This window comes from Pimephales promelas, chromosome 12 (genome assembly GCF_988280905.1).
Source record: "Pimephales promelas chromosome 12, fPimPro1.hap1.1, whole genome shotgun sequence".
Classification (NCBI taxonomy): Eukaryota; Metazoa; Chordata; class Actinopteri; order Cypriniformes; family Leuciscidae; genus Pimephales; species Pimephales promelas.
In genome coordinates this window covers 1,239,390-1,267,190 of record NC_142780.1, presented here as the reverse complement: position 1 = coordinate 1,267,190, position 27,801 = coordinate 1,239,390, and the positions used below count along the sequence as shown (strand labels likewise).

Below are 27,801 nucleotides of genomic sequence, written 5' to 3'. Positions count from 1 at the left end.
AACTTTTCTAAGGACAAATGCTAGCCTTGCTCTATTCTGTGAGGCGCGTTTGCAACGTCACGTAATAGGTAATTACGTTCAAAAGGTCACGGGCGACGTAGCCGGAAGTACAGAGTCAAAATTTAGTTAGTTTGCACGTTCAACCAATGCGTTCAACTTGTAAACATTGACTCTGTACTTTCGGCTACGTCGCCCGTGACCTTTTGAACGTGATTACGTATTACGTGACGTTACAAACGCGCCTCACAGAATAGAGCAAGGCTAGCATTTGTCCTTAGAAAAGTTACATTTTTGGAATAAGTTTTGAAATAATCGATCGTTTCGCATGATAAGACCCTTATTCATCGTCTGGAGTCGTTTAAAGACATTTGAAGCTGCATCTGAAACTGTTATTAACTGTCGTTTGGACCTTGACCGTTTGGACCCCATTGAAGTCCATTATATGGAGAAAAATCTTGGAATGTTTTCATCAAAAACCTTCATTTCTTTTCGACTGAAGAACATCTTGGATAACATGGGGGTGAGTAAATTATCAGCAAAAGGTTTTTCAAAAGTGAACTACTCCTTTAAATCTGTTATTGATGTTTGGACAGTACAGCGGGCGGCTCATGGAGAAATATAAGGAATCGATTCAGTTTAGTTTATATGGGCAGTGGAATGGATTTGACTGACCAACACACACACACGCGCTGAATTAGAGACGGTAAAAGTGAGTGGATCCAATAGCATTGGTCCTAATAAGTGGGTGTGTCTTAATAAGCCGTGATGTCATCGTCCAGCTCATGTAATGCTGTCAGTGCAGCAGATCAATAATATTGTTGAATATTAAACTAAATGTCCCCAACTAAAAGGTGACAGTGGCAAGGAACTAAAACTCCATCAAATGTGTGTTTTTTTTAGATGACCGATATCATTTCCACTGCAAGAGAGTCGAACCTGAAGCTGACCCTGGCGTTCGGGATCGGGATACATCACGCAGGACTTCACGAGCGGGACAGGAAGACCGTGGAAGAGCTCTTCGTCAACTGTAAGATCCAGGTGAGGTCATCCGCTTCACACTCGTTCCCACAGCCAGCGCGGGAGTCTGGGTAAATCCCGTCAGCTGAGCGAGTATAAGCTTCATGCACTGATGGAGCGCCTCTACTGCGAGTTATCGAAACCTTCCTGTTCTCGTGGGTTTATGTCTTCAGTGGCTTGGCTGTAAAACATGAATGTTATGATGATATAATGCAAATGTGATATTTCACACACCAGTATGGAAGCGAAACAGTTGGAAACAGTTTATATAGACATTTCACTGATGTGTTTGATGAACGTCTCTTCTGCTCAATATTCATTTCATCAAAAATACTGTAAAATCAATAATATTGTGAAATATTATTATAGTGTAAATCAGCTGTTTTTTTGTGTGAATATATATATATATATATACTCAAGTGTGATTTATTCCTGTGATGTTCATCATTATTACTCCAGTCTTCAGTGTCACATGACCCTTCACAAATCACTCTAATATGAGGATCTGATGCTCATGAACATTTATGATTATTATCAGTGTTGAAACAAAGTTGTGCTGGTCAATTTATTTATTTATTCAGGTTTCTTTGAGAAACAAAGTTAAAAAGAGCAGCATTTATTTGAAATAGATAGCTTTAATGTTGTTAGAAGAGAGTGCTTAAAATCGTAAAATGTCTTAAATTCAGTAAAATTAAGGCCATAGAACGTCTTAAATTGTACAACAAAACGTAAGAGGACGGAGTAACACTAATCGCAATTATGTGATTGATTCTAAAGAGAGGATTGTCATCCTCTTTCACAGGACGGAAAGAATAATTATTTTACACATTGATTCAATATATAGATTTTACTAGTGTCAGCACAATTGCCTTACTTTAAGCACATTATGATTATATCAGCAAAATTCAATATTTGTCACCCTTTAATTTGTTTGCAGCTAGTATGTAAACAAATTTCAATGCATGCATACATATATATATATATATATATATATGTAAGGGTTAATGCCCGACGAGGTGTCCATTGTCAGGTTTTAATGGACGACGGCGAGGCGTAAACCGGCCGACGCGCAGCGGAGGACGGTTGCCTCCGCCGAAGTCCATTAAAACCTGACAATGGACACCTCGGAGGGCATTAACCCGCTTATACCATGGTCACTTGCCAAATAAAACATTTTTAAAACATTAGTTTATATTTTAATTAGGCTAAATCTAGTTTTTACAAATAATAACTTGCCTTGCCTGACTGTTTATTTAGCAACCGGAGATATTTATAGTCCGCTTAGCTCGTATCCCTTCAGGTTCACAAATGCTTTTTTTTTTTTTCATGAAACACAAAGGTAGGTAGGCATAGTTTTTTTTTATTACACATAAAACAATTAATCAAACAACAATAAAAAAACAATTAGCTCTGAGCTCCAGCGATTTGCGCTTAACGTTATAGAGGGCAATAAATTAATCAGATCAAAGAGAGGGTCATTTGCCTCAGGCTCCTTAGGCTTGAAACGCTGTAACGTTCAGCCTTCTCCTGCCTTGGTTGTCTGGACAGCTGCGTAAAACTCCCGCAGGGTCTCATTCAGGGGTGCGTTTCCCGAAAGCATCGTTATCCAACTATGGTCGCAAGTTACGTCGTTACCAATAGCGTTCAATGGAGCAGAGCAGCAGCGGTGTAATTTTCTCCGTTTTATTTACATTTTTTTTTTTCTTAAGCAGCATACCAGTCGTCAAAGTTGCCATATTCTCCATAAATGTTAAAAGAAATAGCACGAAGTCGCTCATTGTTGTATTAGGCTATAATATCTAACGTTAGATGATAGAGCATGTGACTGCCTGTTGCTATGGTTACTCACAGCCGTTGTAGGCAGCGCATTTATTTATTAATTTCGAATGGTAAACAGGCAGTTTCACCAGAACTACTTTACTAGGTGTCCTCTATCACTTTTTAACGGACACCCTGCAGCCAATCAGAATCGAGTATTCACCCAGACCATGGTATATGTAAGGGTTAATGCCCGACGAGGTGTCCATTGTCAGGTTTTAATGGATGACGGCGAGGCGTAAACCGGCCGACGCGCAGCGGAGGACGGTTGCCTCCGCCGAAGTCCATTAAAACCTGACAATGGACACCTCGGAGGGCATTAACCCGCTTATACCATGGTCACTTGCCAAATAAAACATTTTTAAAACATTAGTTTATATTTTAATTAGGCTAAATCTAGTTTTTACAAATAATAACTTGCCTTGCCTGACTGTTTATTTAGCAACCGGAGATATTTATAGTCCGCTTAGCTCGTATCCCTTCAGGTTCACAAATGCTTTTTTTTTTTCATGAAACACAAAGGTTGGCATAGTTTTTTTTATTACACATAAAACAATTAATCAAACAACAATAAACAATTAGCTCTGAGCTCCAGCGATTTGCGCTTAACGTTATAGAGGGCAATAAATTAATCAGATCAAAGAGAGGGTCATTGCCTCAGGCTCCTTAGGCTTGAAACGCTGTAACGTTCAGCCTTCTCCTGCCTTGGTTGTCTGGACAGCTGTGTAAAACTCCCGCAGGGTCTCATTCAGGGGTGCGTTTCCCGAAAGCATCGTTATCCAACTATGGTCACAAGTTACGTCGTTACCAATAGAGTTCAATGGAGCAGAGCAGCAGCGGTGTAATTTTCTCCGTTTTATTTACATTTTTTTCTTTCTTCAGCAGCATACAAGTCGTCAAAGTTGCCATAGTCTCCATAAATGTTAAAAGAAATAGCACGAAGTCGCTCATTGTTGTATTAGGCTATAATATCTAACGTTAGATAGAGCATGTGACTGCCTGTTGCTATGGTTACTCACAGCCGTTGTAGGCAGCGCATTTATTTATTCATTTCGAATGGTAAACAGGCAGTTTCACCAGAACTACTTTACTAGGTGTCCTCTATCACTTTTTAACGGACACCCTGCAGCCAATCAGAATCGAGTATTCACCCAGACCATGGTATAAATATATACCATGGTCTGGGTGAATACTCGATTCTGATTGGCTGCAGGGTGTCCGTTAAAAAGTGATAGAGGACACCTAGTAAAGTGTCCATAGACACCTCCGCTGCGCGTCGGCCGGTTTACGCCTCGCCGTCATCCATTAAAACCTGACAATGGACACCTCGTCGGGCATTAACCCTTACATATTGAATAAAGAATTTATTAAGAATTTAAAACTTGCAGTTATGCTATTTCACAGTTGAATGTAATAACTTTAAGATGCAATATTTTGAAATCATACGGGTTTGTTCTTTATGGATATATGGATATAAACTTCTTCGAGTTAGTTTCAATATTTTTATCTGTATTTTATTTTTTTATTATTTTAATTTAGATTACATAACCAGAAATATAAGACAAGTCTTATCCAGCAATCATATGAAAAGTAAAACACACACGTTTCCCTCAGGTCTGAAAGGTTTCGAAGAACATTTATAGACAGGGACTGTTCCTCACATGCTAATCCTCTGCATTTCTTCTGATTCATTGAATGCACCATTATTGAATGAATACTTTTATTTCTTTCAAAAATACAAAAATCTTACTGTCGCTAACTTTCCCACTGATCCCGAGACACTTCATCAATATGACCACTCGTGATGCTAATATCAAGTGTGAAAACAATTACTATTTATTTTGGTTACATTTTCAGCTCTTCCCAAAAACACATAGATCATATGCAGGGTTTGCAATTAACCCTAAAACCGTATTCTGGACAAATGTGGGCAAAATAGTTTATAGATTTATTTTTTTAAAATACTTCCCTTGATCTGAGCGGTGCAAGACTTGGCTACTTTTCCTAAGTTTGCCTCCTGAACACACACACACATTTTTTTTTTTTTGACTCAATTCTACAATGTTAAGTCGGTGAAAAAACAAACTCCTTAATCTTGTATTTGGGTCAAAAATGGGCACCCATAGAAATGAATGGGAAAAACTGTAATTTAGAGCCAAAATAAGACACCAGGCGACAGCAAAGTCACTTCATCTTTAGGTTTCAGCTCTAAGAACTTATTGGAATGATATTTTAATGTAGTTAAACAAATTAAAAAAAATAAAACATAAAAATAAGCATAATTTACATAGAAAATATGGTACGTTTTGAAGTAAATAAATTCAAAAATACCCCCAAAATAAAAAAACACACCATAAATGGATAGACAAAACTTTATCGAAGACAGTGATATAACATTTATAATGAATGAAAATTGGGATCACACCTGAGTCAGGATTAAGGGCTATAAAGTGAATACGGTTTGAGGGCTACCACCGCCAAATGTGGGTAACGCTGGCCAATCACGAGCCAACTTGGCATGTCACTTATTAAGTTTACTGTTTAGATTTAGCTCGACTACTGGAGCGTATCCGCTCAGATCTGCTGACTGGAACAGGAACGTCTCTTCCAAACACATAACGGCGTACATGAGGCAAAGCGAAGATTAAAAAACATTTGGTGTTAACAGAAAAGACTGAGATATTTCAGCATCCTACATCCTTTTTTGATGTTTGTACATCTAACACACACGTTTAGAGATGGGAATGAAAGAGGAAGGAAGATCAGAATCAGAAATGAATCTATGAAATCCATATTTATGTGTATATACTGTATAGGATGTGTTTCTTTTTTTCTTTTTTCTGCATGGCTAGTAACTTTAGTAGTCAAATTGGCCAATGAGTGAAAAAGTTAATTTCAAACCCTGATTATATGAGAGAGCATGTCAGGTCCGCACACACACACACACTAGTGTTTGAAGTAATCCGACGTTCGTGTCTGCTGTGTAGGTGCTGATAGCGACGAGCACACTAGCGTGGGGCGTTAACTTCCCAGCGCACCTGGTGATCGTGAAGGGCACTGAATACTACGACGGGAAGACCCACCGCTACGTGGACTACCCCATCACAGGTGACATCTGCTTTTCCATCTGTGTGTGTGTGTGTGTAGTTCAGTGTCATTGATCTCTGTCATTCTCATTCCAGATGTTCTTCAGATGATGGGTCGAGCGGGACGGCCCCAGTTCGATGACCAGGGCAAGGCTGTTATCCTCGTGCATGACATCAAGAAGGACTTCTATAAGAAGTTCTTGTACGAGCCGTTCCCCGTGGAGTCGAGGTGCGTCTCCATCATCTATACAGCGCTTTTAACACGACATTACAGTAACAGAGGTTGTTTTGGCTGTACAGAATACAGTTATTGTCCGGCTAAAGTTAGTTTGGTAACACTTTACAATAAGGTTCGTTAGTTAACATTAGTTAATATGAACTAATAATGAATAGCACAAATACAGCATTTGTTAATCTTTGTTAATGTTATTTTCAACATTTACTAATACTTGTTAACATTAGTTAATGCACCGTCAACTAACATGAACAAATGATGAACAAATGCAGTAACAAATGTATTGCTCATGGTTAGTGCATGTTAGTAAATACATTAACTAATGTTAACTAATGAACCTTATTGTAAAGTGTTACCGTTAGTTTTGATCGATTCACTTCCATTGCAAAGATCATTAGTTATTGACACCGTTTAAACTGAAAACAGAAAACTCTTAATGTGCACGGCAGCGGTGTTTGGTGGCTCGAGAACGCAAACTACACAAAGATCATTAGTTATTAACTTATATTTACAGCACAATGCTATATTTTTCTAAATGTCATAATCATTTGATGACAAATAGGGATGTAACGAGTCACTCGCAAGTCCGTTGAAATGTTAAATCACAAAAGAAGCACATCACGTAAAAGTCATTAATACGACAAGTGCGTCAGTGTTTCCATGGCAACGTGTCGTATTTAATTTACTCGTGTTTTTTTATTTATTTATTTGATCTCTTTCTCTAAATGTGTACGTGGATTTATTTATTTTTCAAATAATTTGTTGATGGTTATGGCATATTTTGCCATGTATCGACTCTTTAATGATACAAATTATGACCAAATTAAAATCTTTCCTTTATTGCAATGTAAAACGCCTGTCAATGTGGTAGGCCTACTAATCGTACAGTCTTTTATTTAGTGTGCAAAGGTGACCAGTGTCCAGCCTCTTGACCAGACAGACGGAAACAACCTTGAAGGGATTTGTTTTTTTTCAATGTAGTTTTATTATTTGACAAATATATTTCAAAATGAAACAGAAATGTGCAGAATTTTGTCTGAGAAATAATAAAATGGACACAAGTCTCATTTGTTAAAAACAATTGTGAGAAAATCGTATCGTAAATCGAGTTGAGTGAATCGTTACGTCCCTAATAACAAACATTTATTACTTCAGTGAGCTCATTGTTTCTGCATTAAATTACTACACTGTTTAAATGAATAAATGTGATTGTGTATATGTCCATTTCTGAAATGCATAAGTTAGACAGTTCGTCTGATAATAACACATCGCTGTAAACTGTAATGTGTGTTTTCTGTAATCTGCTTTAAAATGATGTGTGTTGTGTAAAGTAAAGGTGAGTCGAGCGTTGACAGAAGCGGGGTCTTCTTCTCTGTGTCCTCAGTCTCCTGAGTGTCCTGTCCGACCACCTGAATGCAGAAATCGCAGCCGGAACGGTCGCCTCAAAGCAAGACGCCATGGATTACATCACCTGGACGTACTTCTTCCGCCGGCTGGTCATGAACCCGAGGTAGAGCGCGCGCTTCACGTTACTCTCTGTCTACAGGAAAACCAAAGTGTGTTTCACTCATCCGCCACTCAGAGATTCAGTGAAGAACAGTTGATTAGGAAAACAAGCAGCTAATATATAATTGAAAAAGTTTAAAGCACTTTTTACTAGGGGTGGGGAAAAAAATCGATTCTCGATGCATCGCGATTCGGAAGTGGACGATCCTGAATCGATTCACAAATGTCAAAAAATCGATTTCAAAATTTTTTTTTTTTGATATGTATTTATAATAACGTAATATTGACGGAACGCGAAAGACGGAACTCTGAAGCGCGGAAGTGCAGTGGCGGGACCGTCTGTGGCGTGCACATAACAGAGATGAGATGGCACGCGAGATCCAAACACTTTCCTTGTTAGGTTAAAAGCTGACGTGTGGAAATATTTTGGCTTCTGAAGTTGAAGGGGGAAAGGAGCTGGACAAGAGCCGAACTAGTTGTACGCTTTGTGGAATAAAACCAACGACGGAAACACGACAAATATGATAAGCCATATGACACCTTTCCAGCCAGAGGAGGAAAAACACTCGGCTGCACCAGTCGTTATATTATTTATTTACTACAAGTATATGCTCCTAGTTCAAGCACACATTTATTTTCCTGGTCGTTCTTTGTAATGTTAATAAAATATATTGTGCATTAATTCTTTATGGGTCATTAATTTGTACTTTTAAAGCAAGTTATTTATAGTCACACACAAAAGATTCAGATAATCGATTTGTAACATTATAAATGTCTTGTACTTTAACTTTTGATCAACTTAATTTATCATTGATGAATAAAAGTATAGATTTCTTTTTTCTTTTGCCCAAAAAATTAAATAAAAATTCTTACCGACTCCAAACATTTGAACGGTATTGTTTAATGTTACAAAAGCTTTCTATTTCAGATAAATGCTGTTCTTTTGAATTTCTGGGTGATTCTCTGAATCGGGTGCCCTTCAAGTCCCCCAAACTTGCTTCAAATATTTTCAATTGAAGGAAATCACAAAATACATTTTAATGCTGTCAATTAATAAAACCAGGTGCATTTGCATTATAATGCAACAAAATTGCTTTTGAAAAAAAAATTAAAGTTAATAAATGTAAAGATAATGAGTTGCCTAAGTAGTAGACAACAAGCATGTTTGCATGTCCTCACTAACCATCATTATATTTTCAATGAATATCAAACAAATAAAAAGTGCAATTAATACCAAAATGTTGCTGCTGCTAATATAATCATATGTTGGTCTAGTGTATTTTCGTTTACTGTTGTGAAATGGAAAATCAATAATCGGTAATCGAGAATCGTTAATAATCGAAAATCGACTGTAATCGAATCGGGACTTCAATGATCGTAATCGAATCGAATCGGGAAATCAGACAGATTAACCACCCCTACTTTTTACAACACAGAGTGATTCAAAGCTTTACAGAGTTAACAGGAAAATAATGCAGCAAAGTTTTTGTTTTTTGTTTTAAAAAATTATTCATTTAGTTTATTTATATATATATATATATATAGCCGCTCTGGACAAAACCAGTTCTCATATAATGCTGTCAATGCAGGAGATCAATAATATTGCTGAATATTAAAGGGATAGTTCACTTTGAAATTAATTTTTGATATGTTTTATCTTACCTCGAGGGCATCCAAGATGTAGTTGTCTTTGTTTCCACAGTATTTTCAATTTTGGTATTTTTTGGTCAAACCGTTCTTGTCCGCCCTGGGTTCACCTCAAAGAGCAGCACAGAAAAGTCCAAATTAAACATTATTTAATGACTCGTAAATGTAAGTACACACTGATGGCCTAAGACACGAAACGAGCGGTTTGTGTGAGAAAACAAACAGTATTTATATCGTTTTACCTCGTGTAATCATAGCGATGTCAAAACGCTTGCTTTAATAGTTTAGTTTGTTTCAAGTTTTTAATCTTTTGCCATTAAAGCAACCTTGTGTGCTTTACATTATTCTAGATGATTCTTTGTTAGTTCATGAAAGCTGTCGATAATGAATTGATCTGTTTTGAAAAGTGTTGTTTATTCACTCGCCTTTATTAAATTGTTATTTAGTGTAGATCTGCATTATGCTGTCCGTCGTCACCCAGGTGTGTGTCTAGCAAGGTGCAGTTTAACTCCAAGAGCAAGTTGGACATTTCAGTGGACTTTTCATCGAAATATCATATTGTGTGTTTTAATATCTAGAGGTCGCATTAGCAAATAAACAAATAGAAAATAATCTAGTTAAAAAAATTAAATAAACAAACTTACAGGAAAATTAGAGTTGTTAATTGGCCTAGTGGGAAATGCAAGCGTTGGGTGAATCGCCAGTGACTGGACTGCAGAAAACACACACACACACACACACACATCTCCAGCCGCTTTCACAGGATCATTACTTACTGTGTTTCCATGGCAGCGTCATCTCTGGACACACTGGCCACCGTTTACACCTCCGTCACAGAACTGGACTGCGAGATCACACACACACACACACACACACCGCCTCACAGGGTCATATAGGGCAGAACCGACATCTGCGATGAATAGAAGAAGATGATTCCAGAACATTCCACTGACATTTGCACGCCTGTCAGGCCACATTAAACATACAGACCTGTGTGTGCCCTCTCCCTCGCTGCAAACACACACCACTGAGAGGAAAACGTTACTCTTTTTATTGGCCATATTTTTACACACTTTTCATTCTATTTTTTCCATGTCAAGTCAAGTCACCTTTATACAAGTGACACTCGAAAAATCAGAATATCGTGAAAAAAAGTTCATTTATTACAGTAATTCAACATAAAGGAGTAGTTCACTTCTCATAAAACTTTTGCCGATAATTTACTCGCCCCCATGTCATCCAAGAAAGATTTTTCTCCATATAATGCACTTTACTGGGAACCAAACGGTTCAAGGTTTGGAAACGATCGCTCATTTCATAAATAAACAACAAAGTTTAAGTTTTATAAGCTCAAATGCTCGCCTTGCTCTGTTCTGTGACGCGTGTTCGTGACTCTCCTGTTCGAACTCGTTTATCAAAATGAACGAATCTTTTTCCGAGTCAATTCTTTCATTTCGTTCGTTGAATGAACCAAATAACTCGAAAAAAAGATTTGTTCTTTTTGATGAACAAGTTCGAACAGGAGAGTCACGAACACACATCACATTTATTTATTAAACAAGCGATCGTTTCGCTTGATAAGACCCTTATTCATCGTCTGGAATCGTTTAAAGCCCTTTGAACAGTTTGCACTGAAACCTTGAACCGTTTGGACCCCATTGAAGTCCATTATATGGAGAAAATCCTGGAATGTTTTCATCAAAAGCCTTAATTTCTTTTCCACTGAAGAAAGAAAGACACGGACATCTTGGATGACACGGGGGTGAGTAAATTATCAGCTAAAGTTTTATGAAAAGTGAACTACTCCTTTAAAATATGAAACTAATATATTATATAGACTCATTACATGCAAAGTGAGATATTTCAAGCCTTTATTTGTTATAATTTTGCTGATTATGGCTTACAGCTTATGAAAACCTTTTCACAATATTCTAATTTTGACTTTGGGGTTTTCATAAGCTGTAAGCCATAATCAGCAAAATTATAGCAAATAAAGGCTTGAAATATCTCACTTTGCATGTAATGAGTCTATATAATATATTAGTTTCAGCTTTTAAGTTGAATTACTGAAATAAATGAACTTTTGCATGCTATTCTCATTTTTCATATTTCACCTGTATATATATATATATATATTTATATATAGTGCATTTTACAATAATCAGTTTATTTATAAAGCACATTTCATGCAAAATAGTCATTCTAAGTGCTTTAAATAGAAGGAATTAAAATAATTAAAAGCATTTAAAACAGTTTAGAATAAAAATTGAAACCCAGAGCAAGCAGTGGGACGAACAGTGGTCAGATATCTGCAGTATATTGAGGTTCTAGTCCATTGAGTTATAAACAAGTATAATACTTTAAAATAATCCTGAATGTAACTGGGAGCCAGTGTAAAGCCCTGAGGACTGGTGTGATGTGGTTCTCTCTGCAGTCTGATGGTGTGTTTAGGAAGGCCAGTGAGGAGGCCAATTTAGTTATTGCTTTGACATGAATACTGAAACCAAGGTCTGACTCTAGAGACACGCCAAGATTCCTGGCTTGATTTTTAGTTGTTATGCTACGTTCACACCGGACACGAATAGGGCGTCAGGCGCGAATGAGTTCAATGTTAAGTCAATACAAAGACGCGTTACGCACAGTGGTGGAATGTAAAGAAGTACAAATACTTCATTACTTTACTTAAGTACATTTTTCACGTATCTTTACTTTACTTAAGTAGAATAAATAGTGCCTACTTTTTACTTTTACTTCGTTACATTTTGCAGCAATTATTCTACTTTCTACTCCACTACATTTCTACAACTTCTGTTACATTTTCATTATATTTTCTGATCAGTTTTTCCCCGGCCAAAACCTAATCTGACCGTCCGTTCGTTGCACGTTTGTCTCACCATGACGTTTGGTTGTGATATATCAACCCGGTCACACTAAATGCGTCTCGCACGCAGTGTGTTTATCGTGCAATTTATACGCGAAAATTAGTTTTTACGTGCATAGGAAACGCACCGTGTGTAATATACGTTTGGTTAGGATTATGGCAAGCCAAGAGGTTCAGACTTACACCATAAATTAATCGCGTTTACTGCCATAGTTATAAACATATAGTAAGGATAAGCATGGTTAATATTGCCTAATTGCAAGCTTGTTTCAGAAATGGTGACAACGTTTTTTTTCCCATCATTATTAAACATCATTATAGGAGTATTAGGTTTGAATGAGTTAGAATTAAATGTTTTATTAATCATTAGAAAATAGACATTAAGAAAATAAATTATGCAAGTACTTTTACTTTTAATACTTAAAGTACATTTAAAATCAGGTACTTTTTACTTTTTACTTAAGTACGGTTGTCATTGTGTTACTTCTACTTTTACTAAAGTAAATATTTATCTGGTTATTTGTACTTTTACTTCAGTACTGAGATTCAGTACTTCCTCCACCACTGGTTACGCGCGTAAAAAATTCCTGCGGCGCGAATGAGGCGTGGAGCGCGGCACGGAAGACGCGAATACGCCTCATTCGTGCGTAAAGTTCGCGCGAATTGAGCGTCTGGCGCGTTAAGCGCGAATGATTTAGTTAGTGCCATTTGTGCATTCACGCGTTTGACGCAAATTCGCGTCTGCCGCCCGAGTTGAAAAATCTGAACTTTGCCGTGAATTCGCGCCGCGTTAACCAATCAGGAGCCTAGCTGCTTGCTCACGTGGTGAAGGATCTGGATGTTAATATGACTAAATGCATGTTGGGATTATGCACAACAAAGCAAATGTTTCATCACTTAAAACATTATTTCTATATACGAGACATGTTCATTTTGTATTGAATGTTATTCATTCCATATCTAGATTATATGAAATAGTATTATGTTGTAAAGATAATCAACATACATGTGCATAAGTTCGTGTCTGGACGTGAGAGAGAGAAAAAAAATCACAGGAGAGGTTAATAACTTTTGGAGGCTGGCTCTATTTATTATTAAAACAAAAATAAATGACAGATTAGTTAGATGAGGGTGATCCTCGCTGCGATGCGGGACAACAGGTCATCAATCTGGGCGCGGGACAGGCGGAAGTACCGCTGACAGCGGCCGTCATCCAGCGCAGCTCCTGGAGCGAGCAAATGGTGAAACTCGCCAAACGGTTCACCTCCGGTGGACACAAATATACGGCGACGATGATCCCCACGCCGCTGTTCTGCTCTCCAGAGTAAATACAGAGCGGCGACTCTCTCTATGAATGCTCGATCAACATAAACAATGGCCGCCAACGGATTTCGATTCTGACGCGCGTAAATTTCGCTTCAAACTTTTGTTTTTCCGCGCGCCAGTTTCACTCTTGACACGCGAATTAACACAAAGTGGTCAAGCGTCAAACTAGACGCGTCAGGCGCGAATTTGACACATGATTCGCGTCCGGTGTGAACGTAGCTTAAGACCCCTAGCGTCGAGGTATGCGCTCACCTTGAGAACTTCATCTTTGTTTCCAAACACAATGATTCAGTTTTGTCTTTGTTTAACTGCGGAAAGTTTTGGCACATGACTTCATCACTGCACTGGCACAGGAGTCAGATCGGGCTCAGTAGAGCTGTGTATCGTCTGTGCTGAGAGATTCACTTCTTCCATGTACAGGTGGAACAGAAGTGGCACAAGAATTGAGTTTTGAAACTTCGAATGTCATGGATGTCCACTCAGACTTGAACCATTTTAGGACTATCCCAGAAAGCCCCACCCGGAAGTAATACACACTGATTCAAAGCAGAAAATAATGCAGCGAAGTTTGTTTCTACGAGAAAATAGCGTCACAGTCCGGCTTAAGTCAGTTCAGTGATGGCTCATTTTGTTGTAAAAAGTTATTAATTTAGTTTATTTATATATTTATAGCCGCTCTGGGGAAAACTGTGATGTCATCGTCCAGCTCAGTTCTCATGTAATGCTGTCAATGCAGGAGATCAATAATATTGTTGAATATTAGAGCCAGACCGATATATCGGCAGACCGATATTAGGCATTTTCCAAACTATCGGTGTCGGCAGTTATAATGGCCGATAAATGAATATTTCAAAAATAAAATAAAAACGGACGAAACACGCTTGAACCATGTCATGAGTGTTGGAGGTGTATAGTTTGTCCACCAGAGGGCGCTCTACACCGTCTCTGTTGGCAACACTCGTTGAGTTGGTCACGAGACATACATCGCTTGAATAACAATTAAAAGATCATCCCCATCAGTTCTCTAAACTCAAATAAGCAGGACAAAACTTGTGACGATCATGTCCAGTTTTGCTGCCGTTAAATAAGCCGAGAGTGAAGCGAAATTAGCTAGTAATAGTTACGTTACGTTGCTACAGTGTAGTTGACTGACTGTCCTTTTAACTTTTGACAATCTGACTGAAGTATTTCTGTAATATAGCTATGAGACGCATCATCTCTCCTCGGCCTGTTATATAGAAAATATATGTTTTACAATTTGCAGTATGACGTAATCATCGCTAAATTACGGCTCATCATAGACTAGCTAGCCACAAAGCTAGCTAACGCCACTATCATCACTCTGTTCTGTTGTGACAATAAAAGAAACAAGTTTCTTTTTAAAATGCATTATCATATTATTTTAGTTAAAACTCATAAACAACTACAAATAACTAATGTTAGTGGAATCTGTTTCGCTTTTCTGAAATAAAAAAATAAAATAAAATATCGGCCGATATATATCGGATATTTTAAAACCAAAAAATTTTTTTTTGTATCGGTATCAGCCTTCAAAATCCTTTATCAGTCGGGCTCTAATGAATATTAAACTAAATATCCCCAACTGAGCAACACTTCACGCACGCGACTGTCGTAGCGGAGGGGGAGGAGCTAAACGTTTCTGATGTCAAATGACAAATAACCATATAAAGTTCAAACCCAGTGCATACGTGCATCATTAAGACCATGTGATGTCACTGTGTATATTTAGGTCCTGTTGGAACACAGCGTGAGCAGCTTAGATTGATGATAATGTGAGGGTCGGTGTCCTCGGAGAGCGTTTTAGCATGTTTTAGCATGTTGCCACAGCTTTTCTTCTTAAAGGTCATTTAAAAGCAGCACAACGGCTTCTGTCCGGTACGCTGGCACATTAATAATGGGACACGCAGCTCCATTTGGCACATCTCCATCCATCGGTGTGTTTCTGTGGCACGTCACCTTCACTGAGCCGTGATTGGCCGGCGGTTTAAGCGGACGGGAGCCCGGAGGACTCATAATGAACTAACCGCAGTCGTTCCCTCATGATCATCATATCGTACTGATACACACACTTAAACGAGCCTCCATCCTTTGGATTAAAGAGTTTGATTTACTGGGTTTTTGTTCTTAACATGCATAAATTATCCATATTAGTGCCTTAAATCTTCTAAAGTTACTAACAAGCTTTTGCTACACATTTTTTTTTTTCTACAAATGTATCCATGATTGAACAAATCTGAAATTATCACTATTAATGTCTAAATTTCCCATAAAAGTTTAAACTGTAATCAGTCAATATCTCGGTTTAATGGTTAATATGCATTACCCTTTAAAGAAATGAATACTTTTATTTAGCATGGATCTAGTAAATTGATTAAAGTAATAGTGCAGACAGACATTTATAGTGTTATTTTCCATTTCAGATTAGTTAGTTTGTTTGTTTCTTTGATCAGTATCACAGTTTCCACAAAAATATGAAGCAGCACGACTGTTTCAACACTGATCATAATAATCATAAATGTTTCTTGAGCATCAGATCCTCATGTTAGAGTGATTTCTGGAGGGTCATGTGACACTGAAGACTGGAGTAACGATGATGAAAATACAGCTTTGATCACAGGAATAAATTGTGGTTTATCGTATATTCACACAGAAAACAATTAATTGCATTTGTAATAATATTTCACGAAATCACTTTAAAAAACAACCAAAAAAATCGTAATTATTACAAAATTTTGACTGGTAGTTTAAAGAAATTGACAATAATTGTCAATATATGTGCTCTGTTTAATTACAAATAAATATATTATATAACTATGTGTGTATGTGTATATGTATATGTATATATATATATATATATATATATATATAATGGCTGTGCAAAGATTAATTGTGAGTAATCGCATTCAAAATAAAAGTTTGTGTACATTATATATATTTGTGTGTGCTGTGTATAATTATTTTTATATATAAATATACACACATGCATGTATATATTTAAGAAAATGTGTTGTTCATATATTCATATATAATATTTTGATTTATATTTGCATATGTACAGAATTTATGTGCAAATAATTACATGCATATATGCAAAATAATTATACACAGCACACACACACACACATATATTGTGTAAACACAAACTTTTATTTTGGATGCGATTAATCGCAAAACTCACTTTCATTTTCACGTTTATTTCATCTGCAATATACATAATTGTCTGTTTTTGATTTTTATGACAAACCATATTTTGTGAAAATTGATTTGAAGGAACGGTTTCCTTTCATGTGGGCTATTTACGGGTGGATCTTTCCACCTTTCCACTTCCTTCAATAGGCTGTTCACACACACACACACACACACACACAAACACACACCAGTCTTAAAGACACAGCGGCTGAAAATCTGTAAATCAGCTCGTTTGGCTGTACTGATCAGAGATGTGTGTTTGAACGTCAGTTCATCTCCAGCTTGTGTGTGTAAGACTAGTGGAATTATGTGATGATATGAAATATTCACAAGGGTCTGTAGACCTGTGGCCTTTTAATCGTAGACTTATGTCCTCACACACACACACACACACACACACTTCTCTCCTCCTGATAAGATGTTTACAGTGTGTGCCAGCTGAAATCGGCCCTGGAAATTGTGTGTGTGTGTGTGTGTGTGTGTGTGTGTGTGTGTGGGCGTGCTCTGATCATGGACATCTTTATTTACATATCACTGTGATATTAAAAATATTCTAAATATTAAAACACAGATTATGTTATCAATACTTTTGAGGTTCTGGGAAAATAGCAGTTTCTACAGAATATACAGTATCAATACCAGTTTATTCTCTCTCACACACACACACACACACACACACACACAGCAGGAGGAATGTTGTCCGTCACTCCGAGTTAATGAAGTGCATAGTTGTGTGTGGATCTCATGTGGAAGTGATTTCGGCTCTCCAGTGAATCTGGGAATCATTTCGCAGTGAAGCATTGCTCTTCTGGAGGTGTGTGTTGTTGGATAAACACACACCTGTGCCGTCAAACACACACACATCTCTCGCAGTATCAGTTATTGCTTACACTATAGTGATTCTGTGAGGCATTTCTTAAAGGGACAGTTCACTTTGAAATTAATTTTTGATATGTTTTATCTTACCTCAAGGGCATCCAAGATGTAGGTGTCTTTGTTTCCACAGTATTTTCAATTTTGAAATTTTTCAGTCAAACCGTTGTTGTCTATCAGTCATACACTGGAGGCTAAGGGGGTCCACCAAAGAGCAGCACAGAGAAGTCCAAATTAAACATGATTTAATGACTCGTAAATGTAAGTACACACTGATGGCCTAAGACACGAAACGAGCGGTTTGTGTGAGAAAACTAACAGTATTTATATGGTTTTTACCTCCAAGTGATCTGAATCAGTTGTTCAATGTCCAACTGAACCGAACTGAATCAGTTCAATGTTACGCCGGAAGTGATCGCTTGCGTGTGACGTCACTCAATATTTACACGGAGATTTCGGAAGTTTTACTAAACATATTTAGATATACCGAAATCGTCTTCCATTGCGGTTTCCCGTATATCTAAATATGTTTAGTGAAAGGTAAAACTTACGAAATCTCTGTATAAACAAAGAGTGACGTCGGCGCTCAAGTGATCACTTCCAGACCGAAGCGCCCGTGCCGTCAGATCATTTTGACATCGCTATGATTAAAAGAGGTAAAAACGATATAAATACTGTTGGTTTTCTCACACAAACCGCTCGTTTCGTGTCTTAGGCCATCAATGTGTACTTACATTTACGAGTCATTAAATCATGTTTAATTTGGATTTCTCTGTGCTGCTCTTTGAGGTGGTGACCATAGACCTCCATTATATGACTGTCATATACCAAAAAATTAAAAAAAAAAAAATGACCAAAAAATGTAAAAATTGAAAATACTGTGGAAACAAAGACACCTACATCTTGGATGCCCTTGAGGTAAGATAAAACATATCAAAAATTAATTTCAAAGTGAATTATCACTTTAAGTTTGCACGTCACATGCAATATTCCAATATTCCTCTTATAGCCAATATTCCTCTTTTTTTTTTGTGTTTTAACTCAATATTACATCTCTAAAAAGATCACACATTAACGTGATTGTCGGCATTACAGTGTGCGTTATGATTTTACATAAATACATACATTTGTCAAGTTTATGGAGGTGCAGCAAGAAAATACTAGTTGTTATTAAACACTCTCTTTAGATTTAGATATGATTTCTATAATGCTGGATAATTATTGTTAGGGTTATTATAAACATTAGCTGTTGACTTTGAGAAGTGCTGTTTTCTTCACACAGGAGATATATGCATTTAGATTACATCATTATTTCTGCCTTGAAAATAATTGAAATTAATGTGACATTAATGTTTGGTCTGCAAGCAAGCTGTAGTGTGAACAGGGCTGGTGTTGTTTGGTTTAAAAAGCCCAAATAGATAGATTTATAACAAACAAAATCAAGTTCGTCATGCCTTGTTCTCCAGAAGCATTCTTCAAAATAATAACTTCAGCTGATTAGCAAAAACTGCATTAAACATGCAAACAAATTAAAGCTTTTTAGAGGATCATTTTGAATTCTAACGCATATCTTCACATCATTCATATCTTATCCAATACACACTAATGATGTATGCAGCTGTCGTGTGCTTCAGTAGTCAATATCCAGTGGATTTTCTTGTTTTAAGCATGTTTAGATGTTTTTATGAGAACTCAAAGAGACTCATTATGAAGATTACAGATCAAAATCCTATTAAAGTAAGCATATGTTGTGTGTTGAATGTTGTTGATGAGTGTGTTTCGCTTCTGACTGCTCTCTCTCTGTCCTCAGCTACTATAGTCTGGATGACACCAGCCATGAGACCATTAACAAGTACCTGTCGACGCTGGTGGAGCGCAGCCTGAGAGAGCTGGAGTGCTCGTACTGCATGGAGATCCAGCAGGTGTGTACATTGGTCATGAGCAGACGCAACTCTATCCACAGTGACTTTCACATGTGACCACAAACCAGTCGCACGGGTGTATCTGTGGCCACAGCCAACAATACATTTTTCTTTTATACCAAAAATCATTAGGCTATTAAGGCGAGACACTACAGGTGAATAGGGGAATTTTTTTAACTAGCAGATATCACCATGAAACTTTCCCACATTAAGATTAGATGCGTAAAAATATATTACAAGTTTTCTGTAATTTAATTTTTTAAATATGCAAATGAGGCATTATCTATATGCACTAATTTGCATGTATTTTGAAAAAACAAAATCTGAGAATTGGATAAAGCCAGGTTCGAAATTATTTTTTCATTGTGTTCACATATTGGATGAGAAAAAAAAATACAGAGGGATTTATGGATATCTACTTTTGTTAAATCAGAATATAATGTCAGTAGCCTTTAAAAAATGATTTTCGCCATGTTTTTAGGAATAAAATGTTACATAAATCAAGCTAGGAATAATATATTTACAATTCCCTCTGTAAATGTCTTCATAATATAGCTAGGTACAAGATTGTATAGTTTGGTGTGTATATTGGTGCTACTGAAGTGGAGATTTCGGACTTGGAGAATGAGAGAAAAGTCATTTTGAGAAAACTGGCTTTAAAGATTTAGCGTCATCCAATGAGATTGCCCATTTCGAGTTAAATCCCCCCTTTTACTCTCATGATTGGTTGCTGATAAACAGGAAATGCCCATATTTGGACCCGACAGCGTTGTGCAGGAGAGAGAGAGATTTCTAGTGGTGTGTGTGATGACAGTGTGCAGATCGCTGATCTCGGAGCAGCAGGATGATTTATAATGGAAGAATTTTTGAGAAATCTACAGACAAAACAGACAAAGTGTAGTAAAATAAAGACCTAAATGTGTATTTCTGACTTTTTTTTCACCACAAGTCTGAAATACGACATGTTATTGAAGACAAATAGCCCAAAATCTCAAAATTGGCCAGTGAAAAACAAAACGATGTTTTTTGCCTGCCGTGTCTCGCCTTAAGTAAAGATCATGTTCTATGAAGATGATTTGTAAATTTCCTGCCGTAAATATATCAAACATTCATATTTATGAGTGAATGCGAGTGAATCTCCTTTACAGGAGATTTTCTCAACGTTTCGATTTTTCTGCATCCTCAGATTCCAGATGTTCAATAGTTGTACATCAGCCAAATATTGTCCTATCATAACAAAGCACACATACATGGAAAGCTCATCCAGCTGTCATGTGATGTGTACATCTCCAATTCAAGAAATGGACCCATGCGACTGGTTTTGTTGTCAGTGTCACACATGAGGAATACAGCGAGTCATCATGAAGAGGCAAACGACACAAGAAGTGCTCGAAACACACTGATTCAGACATGCCAGACAAGGGAGATTAAAGGAACAGGAAAGGATATATATATATATATATATTAGGGCTGTCAAACGATTAATCGCGATTAATCACATCCAAAATAAAAGTTTATGTTTACATAATATATGTGGGTGCACTGTGTATAATTATTTACTATATATAAATACTAGGGCTGTGCAAAAATTAATTGCGATTAATCGCATCCAAAATAAAAGTCTGTGTTTACATAATATATTTGTGTGTGCTGTATATAATTATTTTGTATACATAAATACCTATGCATGCATGTATATATTTAAGAATTATTTGTGCTTAAATTCTGTATATATATATATATATATATACGTAATCTATATTATGTAAATATAAATATTTTATATATGAATAACACATTTTCTTAAATATATACGTGCATGTGTGTGTATTTATATATACAAAATAATTATATACAGCACACACAAATATATTATGTACACACAGACTTTTATTTTGGATGCGATTAATCGCAATTAATTTTTGCACAGCCCTAATGAATACACACACATGCATGTATATTTAAGGAAAAAAATATATTTATATATAAAATACTTATATTTATATATAATATAAATTATAAATAAATGTATATACATTATATACATGAAAATATTTCTTAAATATATACAAGCATGTGTGTGTATTTATATATATAAAATAATTATACACAGAGCACCCACATATATTATGTGAACACAAACTTTAATTTTGCATGTGATTATTTGGTTACTGCATATGAACAATATGTTGTGTTGATCAGTGATTGTGTTGTTGTGTTCAGGACGATCAGACCATCGACCCCCTGACCTACGGGCGCATCGCGTCCTACTATTACCTGAAGCACCAGACGATGCGGATGTTCAAGGAGCGGCTGAAGCCGGATCTGCTGGTCCAGGATCTGCTGTCCGTCCTGTCGGTGAGCAAACACACTCTCATCTTCTGCTCCGTGAAGCGTGAAGCCGGACACTGCACTCAAACACCAATGCATCACCACCTTCACCGGCCAACATCCTGACACCGTTAATCATTATTCCACCAGTCCAGTTTGGCTTGAGCACACACACACACACACACACACACACACGAGGGCTGGTGTGAAATGATCAGCTCTTTACGCCCGCCTCATTAGAGTGCCTCGCTCTCACTGATCGCAGACATAATTGAGACATAAAGGCCTTTCACACTCGACTCGACATCTGTCTCACACTAGAGCGCCGCACAACTCAACGACTGAACGTGTGTTTCGAACCTGTGTCCCGTTACATCTATCTCAGCAGTAAAGCACAAATCTTAGTGTGATGATGACCACATTTTTTTTAAGAGAAAAAAAAATGTATTTAATTTTGATATTTATTTAATGGTTATTGCTAGAAAATGATCCATTCAGTTTGACGCTTTCAAAAATTGTGCCCCCAAATACTGACAGCAGTGTAAAGGTCATCGAGCGGCTTTATTTTGACCTTCCGATGCGAACAAGCAACATTATTATCCAAAGTTTAAGCACTTTTCACATTTAACATTTCACTTCATTATTCAGCTTTATGCCATCTGTTCCATGAGTTACTTTGACCCAGAAAACACACCTAATTAATTATATAGTAATTATATTACGTTATAGTTTTTATTTAAACCTGTTGTTGAGGTGTAATCATGTACAGTAGTGGCCAACAGTGGAACATTTATATTATTGAACCTTATTTAAATATTATTTTAAAAAAAGTGTTCAAGATTGTAAGGGCAGTTGTGCTGATAGTCAATTGTTTTATTTGTGATGAGAACGCAATATAACATACCAAATTGTGCCGACATCATTTTTGGACAGGCTATTATACTAAGAATGAGGGCGAATCAATGAAATATTAATAACTGATTGTGTTATAGTGAATGTATGCTTTTTGCATTGTAAAATAAAACCTTTGGCTGTAGTTTTTTGCCAAATATTTTTATTTTCAGATAAATATCTTAACCAAGTTTAGTGTTTTGTTTTTCCCTCATATTTAAAACATAAAATATTCAAAATATAAAATATTGTCCTTGTGTTTTGACGGTTTAATGAAACTTGTATGATCTCTTAGTTTGGATAAATATTGTTTTGAGTTGGGTAAGTTAGGTAAATATAATTAGTTAACACATTTATAACATTGAGAGTGTTTGAAAGTTACTACATAAAACCCTGTCCAACTCTGTGTTTGTGTATTTGTAGTGATGTATATGCTTTTCCATCTCGCTATATGGACAGTTAATAACTATTTGCATCAAAAATAAAATAAATCAGTGAAAATTTGAGATTTTGCTTAACCCTAAAACCGTATTCTGGACAAATGTGGGCAAATTAATATTTATTTATTTCTAAAATATACTTCCCTTGATGTGAGCGGTTCAAGACTTGGCTACTTTACCTAAGTTTGCCTCCTGAACACAACATTTTTTTTGACTCAATTCTTCAATGTTTAGTGGGTGAAAAAAAAAAACTCCTTAATCTTTTATTTGGGTCAAAACTAGAAATAGAAATGAATGGGAAAAACTGTAATTTAGAGCATTTTAAAATAAGCCAAAATAAGACAGCAAAGTCACTTCATCTTTAGGTTTCAGCTCTAAGGAATGATATTTTAATGTAGTTTAAAAAAATAAAAAAATAAATAAAATTAAATAGAAAATATGGTACTTTTTGAAGTAAATAAATTCAAAAATACCCCCAAAATAAAAGAAAACACCATAAATGGATAGACAAAACTTTATCGAAGACAGTGATATAACATTTATAACAGATAGTCCTCTGTGCCCACATTTGTCCACAATTACAGGATTAAGGGCTGTAAAGGGCTGCTGGCGTCCAGTTCGACATGAATAGACCATGTAGATTAAATGCATGCTTAGCTTAATGCTCTCTGTGGCTAATCCTACAGTGATTCATGTTATTATTTCTTGAAGATATCAGCGTTTAAATACTCCAGATAAGGATGCATAAAAAGTCAATTTAAAGCTTCATTTAATGCTCGATGTTTTGTTATAACTGTGCAGTTTTTACAGACAGATATATCCATAACCTCCTAAAAGAATGAAAGCAGTGCACAGGTCTCAGATCAGCTGATGCTACACCGGCTGAACTGGTCACAATTTAGAGATGAGCTCTGAGTCATGTCTGTGAATATTAATGTGTGTGTGTGTCAGTAATGGGAAAAGAGCACATGTTAATGTGGTAATGACGCCCGAGGCTGAGGATAAATCACTGAAGCTCACAGTTACATGTTTCCCGCTTGATTATCCACTTACATCTCGCTGTCCAGCGCTTAACAAAAGCCTGACATGAGGTGGGCAGAACCCCCGTTTTCACTCTAACCAGTCGTTCAATAGCAGCCAATGACCCGTGAGTGAGACGCCTCCCCCATCAGCCCCTCGCTCACCCGTATTGTCCTGTAATTACCGTGGAGCGCCTCATAATGAGACACGAGTCAAGAGACACGAGCAGCACTGCGGTCCTGACCTTCTCCAGTCCAGCCGCCAATTAAAATCATACAACAGAGCTATCAACGCTTAAATCAAGACGCGTGTGTGTGTGTGTGTGTGTGTAGCTCAGGTGGTTGAGAAGGGGTTCGTACCCCTTAAGTGTCACGGGCCCACCGGGGGGCCCAAATCCATTACATGTTTAAAACAGTATTATCCTATAATAAATCTAAACTAATCTTGACAAACTATGTATCATTTGAAAGCTTAGAATCTCTAGTTTTCATATATGGTGATTGATTTTCAAAATATATTACAGAGGAGCCGTAATTTATCAATTTGAAACAAGAATATTTTCATACTCTAAGGCGTGTTTAGACCTTTATTTTGAAATTGTGATGAAAAATCATGAAAGAAGGGTAGAAACCTGTTTGTTTTCATGCCAAGAGTTCAAAAGAAAGCCTCCATTCAATTATTTTATGATTATGATAATTATTATTTTGTATGCAAATGGAGGCGCCCTTATATGGAGTCTGGTTGTGCCCTAGTGAAAAAGTTTGGTACTGCGCCCAAACAAAATCTCACTGAAAGCTCATTTTTTGAGATATCAACCTAACATTTGAAACACAACTTATTCAGATTTTTAAGGTTTTGAAAATATATATTTTATATAAAATATTTTTATATTGTACATTTTCATAAACTCAAACTTCTATAACTTTTCTTCTGTTTCACATTCTTAATTTATTTCACTTCTACAAAAATCTGCCAAATGTCTTCTTTAAAACGAGACCATTTTTACGTCAATATTCCAAAGCATTCTTGAATTACAATCATTTAAGTTCGAAATGTGCATTTTCATCTATATTCAAAAAAGGGGGGGTGACACTTAAGGGGTCGGCCAATCAAGACGCGTGTGTGTGTGTGTGTGTGTGTAGCTCAGGTGGTTGAGAAGGGGTTCGACTCCCAGATGAACATGCTGATCAAAATTACAATTCTAATTATTGTATATTCTAGCAATGCATTATTAATCACATGCAGAAATATAAATATCTTTTGCAATTTGAGCTCCACCCACAAAAACACTCCACGCCACTCACAAAACAGCTACTGTTGATTAAAACGCTACATTTGGTGTTATATCGGCTTGGACTTGGAGCTGAAACCCAAAGCACAGGACAATAGAGACTCCAGAATAACAATATTCATGATCCTGAAGCTGAAAACACTGAATTATTGTAGACTAATATGCTCGTCATCTTTAACTGAACACACAGTGGAAGTGTCGGGTGTATTTGAGGAGTGAAGGAGGTGTTTAGTGAATGCTGTGTGTGTGTGTTCTCAGGAAGCCGAGGAGTACGCCGAGCTCCCGGTCCGGCACAACGAGGACCAGTTGAACAGTGAGCTGGCCCAGCGGCTCCCAGTGCCGGTCAACCCTCACTCGTACGACAGCGCACACACCAAAACACACCTGCTCCTGCAGGCCCACTTCAGCCGCGCCGCCCTGCCCTGCAGCGACTACAGCACCGACACGCGCACCGCGCTCGACAACACCATACGCATCTGCCAGGTGAGTGTGTGTGAGTGTGTGTATACAGGTTTAAGGGTCAAATGTCCTACTTGTATACACCCTTTTTCAGTTGGTAAACATGAGCTGTGTCTGAAATCGCTCCCTATCCACTATATAGTGCACTATATCGGGTGTCGGCCATTTTGTAGCGGTGTCCGAATTCTGAGTGAACGACATCATTCCCTACATTCATTCACTACTTTTACCCACAATCCTCTCTGAATTCGAGTGTACATTCGATGTACACTTGCTGAAGCCCTATTTCCCACAATACAATGCGGAGAGAACCGAGCGCGTATGAAAGTTCGGCGCGAGCAAGTTTAAACCAGAGATTACATTACATCCAGTGGAGGATTTGAAAAATATCCGTTAATCGTCGTTTTGAACATAATAACGGTCGCCGGAGGGCGCTCGACGACACGTCATCTGTGAACGTGAGAGTTGATGTACAATTTCAGTCGATGAAACTACAAAGCTGGCACAGAGGTATAATTACAAAATAGTCTTTATGATTGTTATTGTTGTTAATATTATTTTTAGGGCTGTGCAAAAATTAATTGCGATTAATCGCATCCAAAATAAAAGTCTGTGTTTACATAATATATTTGTGTGTGCTGTATATAATTATTTTGTATATATAAATACACACACATGCATGTATATATTTAAGAAAATGTGTTATTGATATATAAAATATTTGTATTTATATAATATAGATTATGTATTTATATATATATACAGAATTTAAGCGCAAATAATTATTAAATATATACATGCATGCATAGGCATATACAAAATAATTATATACTGCACACACAAATATATTATGTAAACACAGACTTTTATTTTGGATGCGATTAATCATAATTAATTTTTGCACTGCCCTAATTATTTTATAAAGTAGGTAATGTAAGATAAAAGGAGTTTTATCAGTACGCGTGACGAAGCCTTTTCTGCGACAGCTCTCCGACGCACAGTGTAAACGTCAGCGTCCGAATTCACTCACATCTCGTTCACTCCTTGCAGATATAGTGCACTCAAATGCCATACACTATATAGGGATTAGTGAATGAGTGAACGAGTGAGCGGTTTCAGACACAGCTATGGTGACGTTTTTATGTGGGCGGAGCTTAGGCGGAGGCAGAACGATCCCTCTGGCCGCTTCACTAACGCTAGTTAGCAAGTTTTATTAGCTTGTTTCTTTAACAGTGACTGGAGAAAATCCGATATTATCTTAATGTGTAAGGTCACTCAGTGTCCAGGACCGTGATTGTTATTTCCAAAAGTTATTTTTAACGGACAGAACCAGATTGGCCGACCCGTAGCCACCTACACGCTCACTCGATGCATGGATGATCTGACAGGATTAGCGTACGTTACCTCGGTTGAGTGGCCTGACTTCTACACCTACCTTATAGAGAAACCGATCGTAAAGAGAAACTGAGGGCATATAAATCTTTAGATGCCTATATGGTCCTGTACAAGACTTGTGTGTACGATCCGCAGTTCTGCCGAGATGACGACAATGTAAAGAGTGACATTACCGTGCAATATTAATGATGTGAATATTTTCTAGAATTAAAAAATCCAGATACAGCATATTCATTTTTCATCACTTCTTGCACCAAACAACACAACAAGATGACATTTAATAATAGTGACAATTATTTAAGCTCCTTATTATGTAGCCGAATCTGTGCTGGTTTGTATTGGCCGCCTCCAGTTTTCACTTTGTTTTGCCTCCAGCTAGCGCCGTGACGTAACTGTGACGTCGGCGCAAAAGGGGTCTATTGTGAAATATTATGATAACCAGCTTGGGTTAGG

General features: G+C 37.0%; 1 protein-coding gene across 1 annotated transcript in view; it reads left to right on the top strand.

Moving 5' to 3' along the window:
* ascc3 (activating signal cointegrator 1 complex subunit 3) overlaps positions 1-27,801 on the top strand; it is a 234,103-nt gene that overhangs the window by 187,849 nt on the left and 18,453 nt on the right. Inside the window, exons 31-37 of the mRNA XM_039651238.2 lie at positions 901-1,038; positions 5,823-5,943; positions 6,018-6,150; positions 7,541-7,666; positions 19,410-19,521; positions 21,745-21,879; positions 25,753-25,977. Coding sequence (XP_039507172.2) covers positions 901-1,038; positions 5,823-5,943; positions 6,018-6,150; positions 7,541-7,666; positions 19,410-19,521; positions 21,745-21,879; positions 25,753-25,977 — 990 coding nt within the window. The remainder of the gene's footprint in view (positions 1-900; positions 1,039-5,822; positions 5,944-6,017; positions 6,151-7,540; positions 7,667-19,409; positions 19,522-21,744; positions 21,880-25,752; positions 25,978-27,801) is intronic.